This window comes from Tachypleus tridentatus, chromosome 13 (genome assembly GCF_004210375.1).
Source record: "Tachypleus tridentatus isolate NWPU-2018 chromosome 13, ASM421037v1, whole genome shotgun sequence".
In the NCBI taxonomy this organism is placed as follows: Eukaryota; Metazoa; Arthropoda; class Merostomata; order Xiphosura; family Limulidae; genus Tachypleus; species Tachypleus tridentatus.
The window spans coordinates 96,580,813-96,598,771 of NC_134837.1; the positions used below are offsets into that span (position 1 = coordinate 96,580,813).

The 17,959-nt window shown below is 33.1% G+C and overlaps 1 protein-coding gene and 1 long non-coding RNA gene across 10 annotated transcripts in view; one reads left to right on the forward strand and one right to left on the reverse strand.

Annotated features, from left to right (window-relative positions):
- Positions 1-277: 277 nt before the first annotated feature.
- LOC143239349 (uncharacterized) lies at positions 278-5,334 on the reverse strand. Its single transcript, XR_013021141.1, has 2 exons — positions 5,190-5,334; positions 278-1,364 (listed from the first exon to the last, which is right to left on the reverse strand). It is a non-coding gene; the product is annotated as an uncharacterized LOC143239349 (long non-coding RNA).
- A 3,519-nt stretch (positions 5,335-8,853) lies between these two features.
- LOC143237455 (uncharacterized) overlaps positions 8,854-17,959 on the forward strand; it is a 79,476-nt gene continuing 70,370 nt past the window's right edge. For 2 of the 9 annotated variants that reach the window (XM_076476725.1, XM_076476727.1), the window contains exons 1-4: positions 10,093-10,611; positions 11,323-11,379; positions 12,193-12,392; positions 16,675-16,842. In XM_076476725.1, coding sequence (XP_076332840.1) covers positions 10,584-10,611; positions 11,323-11,379; positions 12,193-12,392; positions 16,675-16,842 — 453 coding nt within the window. In that variant the 5' untranslated portion in view covers positions 10,093-10,583. The other 7 variants (XM_076476721.1, XM_076476723.1, XM_076476724.1 and 4 more) reach the window with 7 other exon arrangements.

Sequence of the window (17,959 nt, forward strand, 5' to 3'; positions counted from 1 at the left end):
TGCTTAGTTTTTAATTAAAGGTTTTGTTAATGTTAAAAGATTTATATATTTTTAGTATGATTCATTGTTAAATAGTTTGTGTCGTCTGCAAAGTGTATAATTGTTTTTCGATATGAAGCTAAAATACATCTAGACAATGTCGCGAATTAAAAAAAGATTGGATTTAAAGTTAAGTTTAATTGTTGGCTTAGGAAAACTCTGGAAAAAAAGATAAGGGAGAACAAGTTATCGTTTTTACCTGCTGTAGTTGTATGGAAGCCTTTTAAAATTCAGTTATTTAACTTCTGAACTCTAATGGCGACAATAGTTGGTCCAGAAAGTCGTTGAGATTATCTTGTGCTACTTGGTTTGTTCTCTATAATGAGAGATGTTTAATGGTTTTGCAGTAACATATAGCATCTGGAGTATGTTTTTTTTGTTTTGGAATTTCGCACAAAGCTACTCGAGAGCTATCTGTGCTAGCCGTCCCTAATTTAGCAGTGTAAGACTAGAGGGAAGGCAGCTAGTCATCACCACCCACCGCCAACTCTTGGGCTACTCTTTTACCAACGAATAGTGGGATTGACCGTTACATTATAACGCCCCCACGGCTGGGAGGGCGAGCATGTTTAGCGCGACGCGGGCGCGAACTCGCAACCCTCGGATTACGAGTCGCACGCCTTACGCGCTAGGCCATGCCGGGCCACATCTGGAGTAACAGAATTAGCATTATAATATTATTTACTGGTCGATTATAACGTAAATTAAGTGCCACCAAGGAACAAAGATCACGTGATGGTATTGCCGACTGGATAAAGAAAAATAGTTTATTTGTGGAATTCAGGCGCACTTTCCTTGGGCAGTGTTTATTAGGAGATCATTAAGTGAAGATTTTTTTTCCAAAACGACATGTGTGCGTTGTGTTTTTTTTTAGTTTCTTGGAGATTACTCCTGTGGAAGAGAAAGTTGTAGAGCTAAATTTAACTTTTTAGAGAGGTCTAACTTATATGTGTAGACACATACAGTATTTTCAGTTCATTTGTAATAATAACGATTTGGTTCATTTATTTACATTTTGTCCAAATTCATTAGTTTACACTTTAAGAAAACACAACAAGGTATGTATTACAGAAATATCCCCCTAATTCATCAGTGAATCTGCTATTATTTGGTCGATTTGCCCACTTGATACTTGCTTGTGAATCAGTTGTAGTTAAAAATACGATAATTACTCTGAAGAAATTAACTTTTCAATTACTTCTTTTGGTTCCTCTTCATTGTGATTCTGACAGCGACTGTATAAAACTTGACAAAGCACCACAAATCCTGAGAATCCGAAGAAAGATGCCGTGATAATAAGGAACAAAGAATCCATTTCACGTAATCTGAAAAACAAATGACACATTTCATCATATATAAGAAGTTTTGTTTAACGCTTAATTACTACAAAATGTATTATCTTGTTGTTGTTGTTTTTAAATACATTATCAGTAAGTTTAAGATCTCTGAGACAGTTCTGTCGGAGTTCGTTAAGTATTAAATTTACTTCACTGTTGGATTTGATTCTAAAGAAACTACAAGTTTACAGCAAACCACTTATATTCAGGTGGAAATGGAGCAATAAAATATTCATATGCTCTATGTTTATACGGATCTTTAAGAGATTGTCGGACTGTTGTCATTAATACACTCAATTTGTTTATTCAGTGTTTTCTTGAACATAATTGAATGCTTGTACGATCTATGTTTATTAAATTTCTTATTATTGTACTTTTTTTAAAGTAAAAGTCTTATTCGGTGCTGGTGAATGTATCTGGACAATGAAACTGGGGTACATCAGATTGGATATACATAGGTTATTTACTCAGAAGGCCATTCAATTTGTTTATAATGAGAAATGTTTCTTTATTTGTTTTTTTATTTAGAAATTCTATGCAAAGTTGTACAAGGGCTGTCTGAGCAGAGCCATTGGTGTTTTTCGAATTGCTGGATGAAAAGGAAAGAAGGCAGCGGACAGCACACACAACTTATTTTACAGAATAGTGGGTTTTGAATATCGCTCTTATAGCGCAACCCACATCCCTAAAGCACGAAGATAATTTTATAACAAAGGTTCTCTAAGTGGAAACCCACAGATTCATAGCACAGCCGTAACATAGACCACGTCCAGCCTCTAGAGGAAGTTTTTTTTTAATTTCTCGCAAAGCTACACCAGGGTTATCTGCGCTAGCCGTACCCAATTTAGCACTGTAAGACTAGAGGGAAGGTAGCTAGTCATAACCACCCACCGTCACAATATAACGCCCCCACAAGTGAAAGGGCGAACATGTTGGTGCGACGGGGATTCGAATCCACGACCTTCAAATTGGGAAAAGGAAGGAAGGTTTAAACAATATCAACACAGTTCGTGATTTACATACTTAGATCACACTTAATGATAGTTTTTCATCAAGCGTATAAACTGTTTATTGATATTTGAAAACATATTCTAATATATTTTTGTCTCCGCAATTCAAGCAGTGCATGTCGTTTTGTATCTGTCGTTATCACACACAGATATAAATAAATAACGTTTTTATGAATATAATTTTTCCATTATTTAAACTACTATGATAAAAATACATTTTTTTATCGTAGATTTATCACGGATGACGAGGTTTCTTCTTCTACAAAACAGACTTGTCTTTTTTATTTCTGTGGGGTCAAAACATGAAATTGACGAGTTTTGTTATCGGAAGAGATATATATTATCAGATAATTTTCACTGTGTCTTTGTTGTTAAGAGATACCTGAAAAATCCTTTTTTTTAATTAGGTGAACAAATTTTATAATTTGAAAGACGTTTTTCCTTGCAATTTTAGAGGTATCATAACTAACGAGGTGAACCTTTAAATGCTTATGTAATAATAAATGGTAACGTAATTATTTTTAATTATATATTATTACCAGGGGCGTAGATTTTTTACACCTGATGGGGGGGATGATTTTTGCAACCACTTATGTAGACTGTTCAATTTGCAAATTGGTAATCTCTCATTACGTGAATCTGAAAGCTGTAAACATGTAGTCACAGAGTAATCTTGTTGCCACGATACTTGCATGTAGGCCTACTGACTGATACTTACGAACTATCGCTTAGATCGAAAAGCTTAAAAGCACGCCTATATTAAAGATGTCCATTTCGGCTACTGAAAAATCCTACATCTAGGCCTAATTATGTAATTCGATTGGTTTGTTTGTTTGTTTTGAATTTCGCACAAAGCTACGAGGGCTATCTGCTAGCCGTCCCTAATTTAGCAGTGTAAGACTAGAGGAAGGCAGCTAGTCATCACCACCCACCGCCAACTCTTGGGCTACTCTTTACCAACGAATAGTGGGATTGACCGTCACATTATACACCCCACGGCTGGGAGGGCGAGCATGTTTAGCGACGCGGGCGCGAACCCGCGACCCTCGGATTACGAGTCGCACGCCTTACGCGCTAGGCCATGCCGGGCCAATTCGATTGGTAAGAACACGAGAATCACAAGGACAAACACACAATTTGTAGGCCTGTGATGCAATAAAACAATTCAACAGACCAAACTGTATGGGGGATGATTGTATGCATCATACCTCCCACCTAAAATGAAGGGGGGTGTATCCCCCTAGGATCTACGCCTCTGAATTTTATTACACCCTTTTGTATATTTTTCCGGAATGAATTAAATTTAAATAAATAAATAAAACATTAAAATTCTACGTTTATTATTGTAGTAGTTTATTATTAAAGATTATTGTAGTAGCTGAAGATAAATTAAAGACATGGGAAAATTTATGGGAAAGTAAAAAACAAGACAAACAATTGAAACTTTCGACAAATGGAAATATGATACCTAAAGTGGGCCTGGCATGGCCAAGCGCGTAAGGCGTGCGACTCGTAATCCGAGGGTCGCGGGTTCGCGCTCGCGTCGCGCCAAACATGCTCGCCCTCCCAGCCGTGGGGGCGTTATAATGTAACGGTCAATCCCACTATTCGTTGGTAAAAGAGTAGCCCAAGAGTTGGCGGTGGGTGGTGATGACTAGCTGCCTTCCCTCTGGTCTTACACCGCTAAATTAGGGACGGCTAGCACAGATAGCCCTCGAGTAGCTTTGTGCGAAATTCCAAAACAAACAAGATACCTAAAGGAACCAACAATAAATGAAATAATTTCAAAGCAGCAAGACCTGGAATATTTTACTGACAAAGTGCAGTTAACCTTTTATACGTCTCTCTAATTTACTAATTTACGTTTATCATGTGTTCTAGCAGTAGGGAGTGACCCTACCACAAAGAGAAAATAGTAAAGGGTCTGCAACATTAAATACAAATAACTATATTCATTAATTCGAGCCTTATATTTTCACCAGCTGTGGGAAACCAATGGAAGAGCGAAGGCGGAGCATTGCTTCTTTAACTATGCAACAGAAATTTCTCGTATTCTCGGATTGGTTTGGTTTGTTTTGAATTTCGCGCAAAGCTACACAAGGGCTATCTGCGCTAGCCGTCCCTAATTTAGCGGTGTAAGACTAGAGGGAAGGCAGCTACTCATCACCACCCGCCGCCAACTCTTAGGCTACTCTTTTACCAACGAATAGTGGAATTGATCGTTACATTATAATGATCCCACGGCTGAAAGGGCAGGCATGTTTAGTGTGACAGGGATTCGAACCCACGACCCTCAGATTACGAGTCGAATACCTTAACCACCTGGCCATGCCGAGCCCGTATTCTCAGAAATTAAGCAAAATAAAACTTTTATAAGTCAAATAGCTCAATGGTAAGTCTAAACGCTTATAGTGCTAAAATTTGGAGCTAAAGCCCTGCCATAAGTAAAGCAGCTTTATGTTCAAGAACGTACAAATATCTATATATTGAGTAGTTAAAATACACCTGTATGTGTGGATATGTATATAATATACATATATATATATTATTTACCTTATATTTAAAGTTAAATAAAAACATAATATGTGCCATTTACTGATTTTGAATGTTATAGGTTACAAATCGGAGCTATTTTGGCGTTATTTAAAGAAAGATGTTGCAACAGTAATTAGAAATACAACATCTATTTGTACATATCCGTATAAAAACTCTTATGTTTATGGAAATTTTGTTCTTCACACTTTAAAACTCACACTTTTGAAATATTTTATGCTTGACTTTAGTTCTACTTCTTTTGACTGACCTTTGTTTCTTCTGTAGATTATTCGCCAACGCGTTGGTAATTTGGTAGGTGTCTCTTTAGTGTGGTTTATAGAGCTTCCAATTCTCAGACTCCATAGCTAGTAAGAAAGACCTGTATATATTCTGACGTCCCTAGAACAAATGAACTTTATTATAGTGTGTGTTATACATCTGGCACACATACACAGGTGGTTGGAGTTTGAATTATTCCAAGTGGCCTCATCCGTTTGCTTAGTAAATGACAACTAATTAAATACGTGAAATAAATAAAAATGTTCCAACTGTAAGTTGTTAACTTTTAGAACTGTCTGAGATTAATCAAATATAATTTGTTTTACAGAACAAACTACTTTCGCATCTAATTATATTTTTTTCTCAAACTTTGTGATTTGAATAACTTAGGATAAAACGAAAAAGAAATATTTCTTCAAAATTTTATAAAATAACAATGTTAGACATGCAAATATTAAACTGATGTAACTACGGAAATAAGTCCCAGTGTCAAAATTTTGACACTTCAGGTAACAGAAACCTATGTCAGACTTTATCTGTACTCAAGGCTTGTTTTGTAAACAACCATGTAGCTTCTTTTTTTTTTCTTCAAAGTTTATGATTCAATTAATACGTATAAAATAAATAAACAAACAAATTTTTACATGAATAAAGGTTGAATCGTATAGAGAAATATACATTATGATATTTGGTTATTTGTCTTATATTATGTTTTCAGTAACATGAGATCGACGCACATCCGAAAGCAAGTCAAAATGGCTTCAGGTCTTAGACTTTAGGTTGACCATGCATCTCTTCATTAATAGGTTAAGATGTTTTTCAGCAACCACATATAATCAAAACAAAGAAACACATTTGCGTGTAGCAATTTTGATTAAAACTAACTTGAAACAATCTTAATAGAAATATGTACTTGAAGTTTATGAGCATCCCACATTGATTTCTTCACTTCAAGCTGAATCCCAGGAAGTGTGAGTTATTCCATCAATAATTGGGTTTCCTGAAGCAAGTGTTGTCAGCAGAGAATGAGTGTATACAGATCCATCAAATAATGACTCAGTACAGTATTCATCAACATCATGCTTCTCCTAAATTGGATGATGTTAAGATAGTTGCATAATCATCATTGACTGTGGTGTATACCCCATGAATGAACTGAATAGTCTTGTCCGTTCACTGGAATCAGAATGGTTACATCACAGTACCAGAATGGCACTGGTATTAATCCTTGGCACGGTTGTAGCTCAATTTGGTGGAAGTAACTGAGTAGACTAGTCTGTTTAGGGATATCGCCACAACAGCTGTTGATGCAGGCTTTTCCTTCTGTAACTACTAGTTTAAAGCAATTACTTTAAACTGGTTCGTGATTGAATCAGCTTCTTTAAAGACGAGGTTATCTCTCAAGCACATTATTGCTTCGTGGCTTTTTTGAAAAGTCCCTCAATTGTCTTGTGCATGGAAATGTCTTCTTAGTCTACCACTGCTAATGTAGAATAGGCCTTATCATTCAATCAATACTGATTATCAATGTAAATGGTCAGACTTTTAATTTTCTTACTTTTTTAAATACTTGACAAATCAGTGACACAGTGTGTAAATGTCTGTATCCTACTTCTCTTGTTCGTCCTTGTTCTGATAGTACAAAAGTCTACACCATCAGATATTGAGCTTCCTACTCTTGAATTCAGCCATTTCAAATATGTCAGAAGCTGGTCCACGTCTTATTTTATCATTCCTTTAAACACTAGGACAAAATATCATTGAGTTCACTCACAAACATTTGTTGTATTGCTTAAAGCCTTTACTTGCCTGCAGCTTCTTGTGTGATATGTGAATGAGATAGTTCACATATCACAAATGGATACCTTCTTAATCTCATTTTTTGAGGGAGATAATCTTAAATATCATGCAGCTGCTTTCTCGCTATTCCCTGGGTTTATAGGTTCTCACCTGTTACAAAATCTCATATTTTGCTTACTATAGGTTGGGTATGATTTTTTTCAGCTCTCTTTCTCTCTGGTTCTGATCCCAAATTGATCCATATTCTTTTTTCCAATGTTATTACGTACAAAGGATATACCTATCTTATAAATGTGATATTCATTCATACATTATGTTTTTTCTACTTTGAGTTTCATAAGATATTGTAAATTTTCTTGTTTCTTTCATTTAAATGTAGTTTAAGCGTTGCCATGTGGTCCAGAGAACCATTGAGATTAACTCTTTCTAATTGCCTTGTTATTCAATGTTTTTGTAAAAGACAACGTCTGTGTTTCCCAATGCGATATTACAGAAGCTCGTAGTATCCATTGTGAAGAGATCAATAAGTGTAATATCCATTGTTGGTCAAATGGATGACATCTGTAAGTTCCATCTGCGAAAGAACACGATTCATGAAATAGCACTGTATACTGGATAAATAAACTAATTTTACACGTAGAATTAAATTGTGTTTACCCGATTCAATTATACTAAGAGAACATCAAGTATATAAACTATGTTGAGATCATTCTGTTCGAAAAAGAGTGAAAACTGTAGAATTATTATCTATTAACAATGAAATGAAGATTTTGTTCATTACTTCATAACTCTATCGTCTTTTTATTACACGTAGGCTAAGAAGTCTGTCAAATTACTAAATACAGTATTCCATACATTTCCTGGTTCAATCAGTTGTTATTAGCAACTTGTCTTGTACTTGTAGAGGAATTAGCTTACTCTGAAAATATCACAGCATATTTTAAATTCCCGAGCTTAATAATTTTTTAAGATCTAAGAGTATGAATATTTGTGTTAGAAAGTGTGTTTGTGATTGTGTTTTTTTTTCTTATAGCAAAATTACATCTGGCTATTTACTGTGTTTACCGAGAGTAATCAAATCTCTGAGTTTAGCGTTGTAAATCCAAAAACTTATCGCTATACCTACGGGGGGCAGGGTCATAAAAAATGTTAAGAGATATTTTGAAAAGTAATAAGTTCTTTATGACTCTCACTAATTATGAAACACCAGACAGTGTAAAAATAAGCTCCGTTACTGCCCATTTACTGGGTATTTTAATCGGTTTTGTTTATCACATAACTTGCTATTTCCATATCAAAATAGTTTTGATGTTTGTTTCTTTTTTAATTTCGCGCAAAGCTACACGAGGGCTATCTGCGCTAGCCGTCCCTAATTCAACAGTGTGAGATTAGAGGTGAAGTTAGCTACTCACTACCACCCACCAAAACTTTTGGGCTACTCTTTTACCAACCAGTAGTGGGATTGACCGTAACATTGTAACGTTCTCACGGCTGCAGGGGCGAGCATGTTTGGTATGATGGGGATTCAAATCCGCGACACTTAGATTACGAGTCGAGTGCCTTAACCATGCTGGGTTGAAAGAGTTTTGATACAACATGCTTAATGTTTTATGTGTGTACACACACACACGCACACATACATATATATATGTATATATATGATATAATAAACTGGTTAGGGTAACAATAATAGATCTTCATCTTATTTCTACATTATTTCTTCTAGCTTTTAATTTTATTATTTTAAAACTCCTTTACATTATTTCAATATAACTTTGTTTCAATATCTTCTATTTTAATTTAAGCGACTGGTAAATCGTCATTTGACCTCCCTTACTAAAGAAATGACAAATCTGGTGATCTGTGGTGAAGAGGGCAGTGTTGGTAGGAGTGTTTTGTTCACACGAGTGTTGTAATGGTTTGTCAAGATTTATTAAGGATGGTTTCATTGTATCTTAATTCTTTGTTGTAATATATTTAAAACATACGCTGACGTTTTTATTTTATCAATTCCAGAATTTCTGTACAAAACCGATCACATAACCATTACTTTGTGATAGTATTGTATAGTAATAGAGTTAAAACATGAAAACAACAAAAACCTGACTGTAGTCTAGAACTTTTATCTATTGATGGCTGTTCCATTGTTGTTGTTGTTTTTAATTTTTACTAGTTAAACAATTTGTCACTACATTTTATCTTTAAGTAAGAATTTGTATCACACAAAATACACTAAATTATATCATGCAAATAATATTACTTATACTAGCCCTAAATCTTGCTTTTTGTTAACTTGAAGATGACCTAGGAATGTCGAAACGTTGTTCTCTGCTTTATTATTAAAAGTGTTAATACCCATACCAGCCGTTCTGAGATTCATTTTTAGCTTTGGATCTGCATTTAATTTTTATTTCAAGAGAAATGAGATGGGCAAGTGAAAAAGAAGATAAATGTTAAAAACAGATCTAGTTAAGACTTGAAAGTTGTAAGCTAAAGTAAAGGTTTAAAGGCTTCCTGAATATAGGTAGTGATACTATTGATAGTAGTGGAGTTAGATTTTGAGGTGACGTGGTTTAGGGCATTGCAAATGTTAGCTCCTCTCCTGTTTACAATGAAGTTATCCAAACTTAACACTCCCTTTGAAAAAAAATAGCTTATTTAGAATAAAGATTAGAATGAAAAGTCTAAAATTGGTTAGACTGTAGTGCTGGGTGGTTAACTTGATAAATTGGTTAGTTGTGGCTATTGATTACCACAGTTAGTGTTATATAGAATTTATTAATTATTTAGAGTTATGACTAAAAATAATTCAAAACTCTGTTTTAAAATCTTCAATTATTCCAACTGCTCTGGACTTGTAAGGATAATCAATATATTAAGTTTAATCAGTTATTGAGCTCAATAATTAATGTGGTAGTAAATTCCATTGAAGGCCCAGCTTTATTAAATTTTGAGGTTAAATTATGATTTAATGTGACTGGCAGTTGTGGCATCACTTATAGTGTAGTGCAAGGTATAAAATTAACATATTCATGGATTTCTTTATCTTACAAGTTTCTTCTCATTCTCCTTACTAAGACTAGAGGTATGTTTGTAGTATTTTTTATGTATTTATTCCTAAGCTTGAGCTTTGCAAATGAATTAAACAAATTCTTCTTATGGCTTAACTTAATGATTATTTTTTTGCATTGTTTATCATCATCATCACTTACATGTTTTATACATCAGTTAGCTCACTATTAAAAATAAATACTTGTCACTATTTTGTTGACTATGTTTAAAATGAGTAAGGATATGATATTAATTTTTTATTCCTGATGTTTTTTATTTTTCACTCAGATTAATGTGCAATGGAATCTTTATGTTAATATAAACATTTTTGCAAGATTGTTTAAAAAAAGTAATGCTATAGTATGAAGTATGTACATGATATTTTACAGTTGCAAAGTAATTTACTAAACTAATTCAGTAAATATTTATAAGATTATGTACTGTATAAATTTGTTTTAAATCACCTGAGTTCCCATGTAAAGTCATAAAGATAGCTTATATAAACAGTTTTTTCTGCTGATGCTGAAACTGAATGGAACTTTGCAAGTTGAATTGTGAAGGTAAATAACCTGTTATCTTGCAATATTATCTAGGTCAGGAGTTTCCAAATTAGTGGCTGCACTAAAGTTTTATGGGGCTGAAGCAAATATACAAAATATACAGTATTTTTAGGATACTTGGTATCTATAGATTTGTTGGGTGAGAGAGCATCAGTTAGGATGTGGAATGTTATGGGAGACCTTCTGCTGAGAAATTCTGGGAATGAACAAATGATTTAGCTAATCAACATACTATCTTCTACTATAAATAGGAAAGTTTTTTATATGCCAACACTAATACAGAAGGAAAAATATTATTGATCTAAACTAATATTAGACCTTTCATCCATACATCCTTCTTCTCGTGGGAGGCATATATGCTTGCTTATAGACTATTTTAAATGTCTTAGATGTGTGCAGAACTTATTATGGAAGTTATAAAATTGTCTCAGTTCTGGTCTTACTAAAATCTATCCAATATTACCTATGTAGCTTTTTACTTTTTGCTGTATGGGTTTGTCAGTAGAGGAGTTAACTATCATTTATGCTGTGTTATTTAATTAGCTTAATAAAATTTTTATAACTTTGAGTCAGGATGATTGATGCAGTTGTCTTAATATCTTCCTTCGTTCTTAAAGGAAATGGGTTTTAAATGGTTAATATTTACATTTAATTAAAATAACAGGTTATGAAATGCTCCTTGTGAATATACAGTTATGAATGAACCTTTAGTTACCAAAGAAAAAGAAGACAGTGTTCGGCAGTTAGCAGAATTTTTGAGACAAAATGGTAATTATTATTAATATACAATATACTTGAAATTATACTGTCTGTGTTTGTTTGTGGTTTTGATCAGTTAAGAATTGACATGAATATTTTTATATCGTGATATGGATATGCACATCATAAAATCTAGTAAGAGGTAACATGTAGAAAGGTTTTCATGGAAATATATCATTTATCTGTGAAGGGGTTATGTAGCTTAGCTTATTTTGTTAATAAATGAACTTATTTGTAAAAACTATCTTAGAAGATGTAGTTATTCCTGGAAGACTTTTTTTCTAAGCACCACATCAGGGAAAAAAGTATAAATTTAAATTTGATCTTTATTTGCATTTCTAGGAAGTCATATGTTATCCTCTTTAAACCCCCATAAGGTGACAGGTACCAGTACTCTTAATAAAGAAGATGCCATGACAACTCTTAATAAAACTAATCAGTAAAAGCAGTCAAATGATATGGAATTCATTAAAAATTAAACATGTTCAGACTATACTTGTATGAGCTTGTAGAGTTGAAGTTTATTTACTGTTATTTTAATTAACATTTGTTCTAAAACCACCAAGTAAAAGATTTTCTAGTATAATAAAAAGTTACTTTTGTAAAACAACTGAATAATTGTTATATATTCACTTCATAGACATTATAATGTAAAATCCTTGTTCATAGTCTAAGCAAATATGACTGTTTGCTTCCTTATACTGGCTAATGATGGCACTAATATGTAACTGTGACAAAAAAGCCTTAGTTTTGTAGTTGTTATGTGGAAGTCATTTACAATAAATGTTTGTGTATGTGTATATATGTGTCTTCTTCCTATAGGAGATAAAGTACTGAGTGGGCAAAGCAAGTTGTCATTGACTGTCACAGTTATACATACTCTGAATCAGTTTTTCAACCATCTTTTGTCTGATAATCTGGAAGAATCATCAGAAGTATTCTGCACTAGTGGATCCCAGCTTGGATTTTTACATGATTTAACTTTTCTTTATGATTTTATCAAGAAAACTCCTCGTTTAAAGGTAAGTTAGCTTTATTTTATTTATCTAATAATTTCTTGTCTATGATCAGTATTTTGAGAGAAAAAAATGATTCCTGGAAAAAGTTTCTTTTTTCATGAAGTAAAACCATTTAGACATGATAGTGCATCATAAAAGAAAAATATGTACACTTATTAGTTTTATTCGTGGTAAAGTTTGGCATTTCCCATTTAAATATACAAGCACCTCACAATCAAATTAGTAATGTGAACTTTACTGATATACAGTTTTACTGATTTTGAATATGTATGGGAGTTTCTCTCTGAAAATTACATGTATAGTTATTAAATAAATATTTCTTAAAGAAAAATTATCATTGCAGGCTTATGTTGGTTATGATTATTGCCCTATGGTATGTAGAATCAAATTTAATCCATTCACTCCATTGCTCAGAAAAATAAAATGATTTGCTTGCAGATGGTTTGTGCTCTAAGTTTAAATTTGTTTTTTTTCCCTTTGTTTTATAGATGTATGAATGTGATGTATTACAGTTCGATTGTGTTCCTTTAATGAATAAGTGAATTAGGGTTTATGCATATAACATTTTCTTTCATTTATCATTCTTGTGTATGTGTTGGGATTTGTTTGAGTAATAAAATATTTTTTGTTTAAACTTTGAGATGGCACATTAAACTCTTTTGACTTATGTAGATTTTATTGTTAAAAATGTTTTATTACGAATATTTCAGGAGTGTTTATCATGAGTGTCTTTTTTTGTGTGGTTTTTATACATAAAGTGCTCATATTTTCCAGGTAATACTCCACACAAAAATTTTAGACATTCAACATCTTGATACAGTAGGTCCTACCAATATCGTATTTCATTTTCTGAATCATTGTTTAACTTTTAATCTACAATTTTTATGCTGTTAATGTGTCTCATCCAGCAGTGCACAGAATAAATGTGGGCTTTACATATTTCATGGTTTTGTACAACTCTAGAGCCATATGATCAATTCTAGAATCCTTTTATAAATGTTTCTTCAGAATCTTTAAAAATTGATCTAGTCTGTAATAAGGAAGAAGAGAACATATAAAAGAAAATATGCAGATTTATCAAAAAAAGAAGAGTTAAACTGACAATATGGATCATCAGTGGATGCTCCTCACAGCTTAGGTCCCTGGCATAACTGCTCCACAGTTAATGGGACATTGATAATTAATATTAACTCACAAAATAAATTAATTAATAATGCCTACACTAAACAGTCTTGTATACCTTGTTGTTCTTATTAAATTGCTTAAGAATTCCAGTGCATCAGAGATTATAACTGATGGGATAAAAATGTACCTACATTAATTTTAGTCTTGCTAAGGACAAAGGTATAATAGATGAATTATGTGTGTGTTTAAGCTCTTGATGGTAAACATTTCTTTACATTCTGTCATGATATGAAAATGTGTAATGTAAATATTATTAATTAGTTTATTTTGTGAATGAATATTTTATTATTTAATTTTTTTAATTATAAGAGAGCTAAAAGCAAATGATTAATAAAAGTTGTGTTTGTATGTTGTTGATGTTAAACATTTAGTGTGCAGACAGTTTAGTAATAAACATGTAGTGTGAGATGAGTGGGAAAAAGCAAAGACTAGCAAAAGAAAGTGAAGTAATGGTAAAGGAAAAAGTTCAGTTTAGTTGTATCTTAAAGTCTCTAAGAGTGACAACTTTAATGTAGTTTTACAGGAGCTGAAAGAAGTGTATAAGAAAGACATTTCCGTGCAGAACTTTAGGACAGTCAAGAGAAAGCCAAACACAATACAAAATGGAAAGAAAATTACAAAACAGAGAATTGGAAAGGTGTATTAAACTGTAATTATTAAACAGTTTTACAGGAGAAGCAAAGCCAAAAGACAGTCAGAAACACATCTATGATAACAAGACCAAGGGTCAACATTCAAAGGTTGGACAGAAGGTTTTAGTTCTGCTACCTACAGACAACAAGAAACTTTTTCAGCAGTAGGAAGGACCTTTAACAGTACAGGAAGTGGTCAACAGAATGCATTGTAAAGTGAAAGTTAATAGGATGATTAAGATATACAGTATTAATCTGTTTAAGAGGTACCTTAAGAGGGAAAAAAATGCAACTTTTGAGGTACAGATGGACGGAGCAAGTGTGGCTTTGATGGAAGCAGAATCTGAAGACTGACTTTATTACAAAAGATAATGAACTGTTGAGGCTTTAGAGCACTGAGTGGAGATGAGATGTGTAAAGATATCAACATAAGTGTCAAAGTGACAAAGTGACTGATAAGAAGGAAGAAGAAAAAGATCTACTGTGCTAGTATACATATAGATCAGGAAAGAGAAATCTTTTTTTATCCAACTATTTCAGTATGCTTTGCTTAGCTCTTGACCTAATTTTACAATTCAGGTCTTTTTCTACTTCATTTCTTCATGTGTGTGTGACACACCCAGAAACTTTTATTGTGTAGATCCTTTATAGTTTCTTAAATACTGAAGAAATTGCATAAAAATACTTAATAATACCCCATTACTTCACTTGCATACCTTGCCATCCCTAGACCATGGATCAGTTTATCACCAGAATTGGACAAATTTCATCCTGTGAAGTAGTCCCTCATTCCTCATATTTTCTGGTGGCTGTGCTGACAGTTAGGCATGTTCCAAAAAAAGCATTTGAGATGTCCTCCTGGTGTTACAATTTTTATTCATTTGTCTGATGCAGACTGTACCATTTCTGTGGACTGTCGTGGAAAAAGCCAGCACCAGGGAAGTAACTGTTCCTTTCTTTGGCTTGCACTTGCTTGTTTAAAATTAAAAAGGGTTTTGCAGTCATCCATTTTACTGTTTCTAATACAAGACCTTTCTGTATAGTGGTCTGATGGGGACCTGAACATTTTTACAGATCTTCCAAATGCAAATTCTCCACTACTTCTTCATTAAGAGAATAGGAGACTTTTGCCACTTATTGGTTTCTAGCTGCTAAGGTGGTGAACCTTAGAGCATCTTCACTGGTAGTCTTAGTACAATATGATGAGAAATAGAGGAATGTTGATACTGTCAATGGAGTATGGGTCACACCTCACACAGCTAATATTCCTTCCTTCTGCAACTGGAACCTGTGTAGTATAGTTGTGATGATTACCATCATATAGTTTGATATGTGCCATTATCACATGACACATATTGGCTTGCTGACTGCTTATGTGCAGAAGTTTGCTTGGTCATGTTTGAAGTCCACCCATCTACACTTTGGGCTATACACATTCTTTCATCTTGGTCTGCCCAATGCTAGTACAGTGGTAAGTGTGTGGATTTACAATGCTAAAATCAGGGGTTCAGTTCCCCTCGGTGGGCTCAGCAGATAGTTTGATGTGGCTTTGCTATAAGAAAAACACACACTTTATGGGCTTTCTCTTCAGGTACTTTCTAAAGTGAGCTCATCTAGGTCTAAAATTTGCACTCGCCCCTCCATAATTTCAATAATTCTGTTTGTGGGGGTGAATTATCATCTTGGATGTTAATACTTTTCTGTTTTGAAAATTTATATCACATAGATTCTCACCTGGCCTTTGCACATCCAGTGTGCCTTTTTATTCTTCTTGCCTCATTTAAGCATGAAGTTATCTTGAATCCAAGTGCTTAAGGATAGTTACTATCTGTGGAGGTTGTGTTGCTTTCCTTTTGATGGAGAGCTATTGTTACAGGATGATACCATTGTGCACCATTGCAGTTCATGTTAAGCACATGAATTTGGGTAAGAGTTAACTCAAGGCTAGTGGCATTTAAATCTGTTATGGAGACACTAAAAAAATTATAACAGTTTTATGAACAAAAATGAGTATTTATTGGAAATACATTTTCAGTGTAGGAAGGTGTTAACTTTGGAAATTTTGAGTCACTTTTCTGGTTCACACTGAGTTAAGAAAAAAGTAAGCCATTGATTTATTTATGATCCACATATATTGCACTTTTTTATTTTACATCTCAAAACTTGTACACTATGTGCAAGTTTTAATCTATAAAAGTGATTAAATTTCTCTTTCTTTTGTAATATTTTATACTTATATTTTTGGTAGTTTATAAAAGTAATTTAAACAATTTTGTTGTTTTATATACTGTCATAGAATTTTACAAATGCATTTTGAGATAATCTGTAATAGTAATTTTAACTCAGCTCTTGTGTTTTGTTTCTTGTTAAGCAAGAAGGCTATATATTTATAAAAATAATTTAAGCTAGCAGCCAGTGAATGATGTATCTACACATTAAACTTATTCATAATTGTTTTTAATACCCAGATTATACCTAGTTCACATTCAGTGCCATCACATGTTGAGGTATCAAAGTTTCATAATTTGAAAGAGCTAGAAGTGAAGAAAGTGCCTCTGTGTATATTAAGTGGTTTACAAGCATTATCTCCACATCTAGAAGTTCTTCAGTGTTACAGAAGTCTAACCTCTATAAATGTGAGTTAGCTTTTACTTTGTTGTCAGAAGGTCACAAGTTTTTGTACTAATTTTTTATGAAATGTATGAAATCATTTTAATTGCAGTGCACCTTCAGTTGGTATTTCAACATAATGTGCAATCTCTTATAACTGTTAAAGATTTACATGAATTTAGTAAATAATGCTGGTACAGTTGGCTTTATTTTTTTTCCTGGTTGAAGTTTCAAGAGGATTCACTACTGAAGAGAATACATATGAAGCAAGTGACACAGTGATAAATATTTAGTTTTTAATTAAATTTCAATATGAACAAAATCATGACCTGCTTGCTCGTATAATATTAGATAATATAATTATTAATTTCTGGTTTGAATGTGAATGGAGACATGGACTCATGTAACCTCTCTCTTAGATCCCTGCCAATTTATATAACTATAATACAGTTATGCAATTATAAATTAGAAACATGACACTGTAAAAAGCAACATCTTTACACATTTTGAATAATAAAGTAGCCAGAGAGTTGGCAGTGAATACTATCAGTCAGTTGCTTTTCTTGTAGTCAGCATTTAAAAATTGACAGTGGTAGATAATCTTAGTAGCTTTGTAAAATCAGACACAGGTTAAGTAAATTTAGTAGCAATACAAATCAAAATGCTCAAATCATAAAGTATTTCCCCCATCTGCCTGTTGTATAGCTTTGTGCTTAATAACAAACATAATGGCAGTGCTTTCATTACTTAGATATTCAGAATAATCAAAAACTCATCTCAATTATTTGATTATTTTTGTGACAATTCATTTAATCATAATTTCAGTTGTTGGAATAAGTAAAAACTGTAATAAATCATTTACACATCTTTACACATTTTGAATAATAAAGTAGCCAGAGAGTTGGCAGTGAATACTATCAGTCAGTTGCTTTTCTTGTAGTCAGCATTTAAAAATTGACAGTGGTAGATAATCTTAGTAGCTTTGTAAAATCAGACACAGGTTAAGTAAATTTAGTAGCAATACAAATCAAAATGCTCAAATCATAAAGTATTTCCCCCATCTGCCTGTTGTATAGCTTTGTGCTTAATAACAAACATAATGGCAGTGCTTTCATTACTTAGATATTCAGAATAATCAAAAAC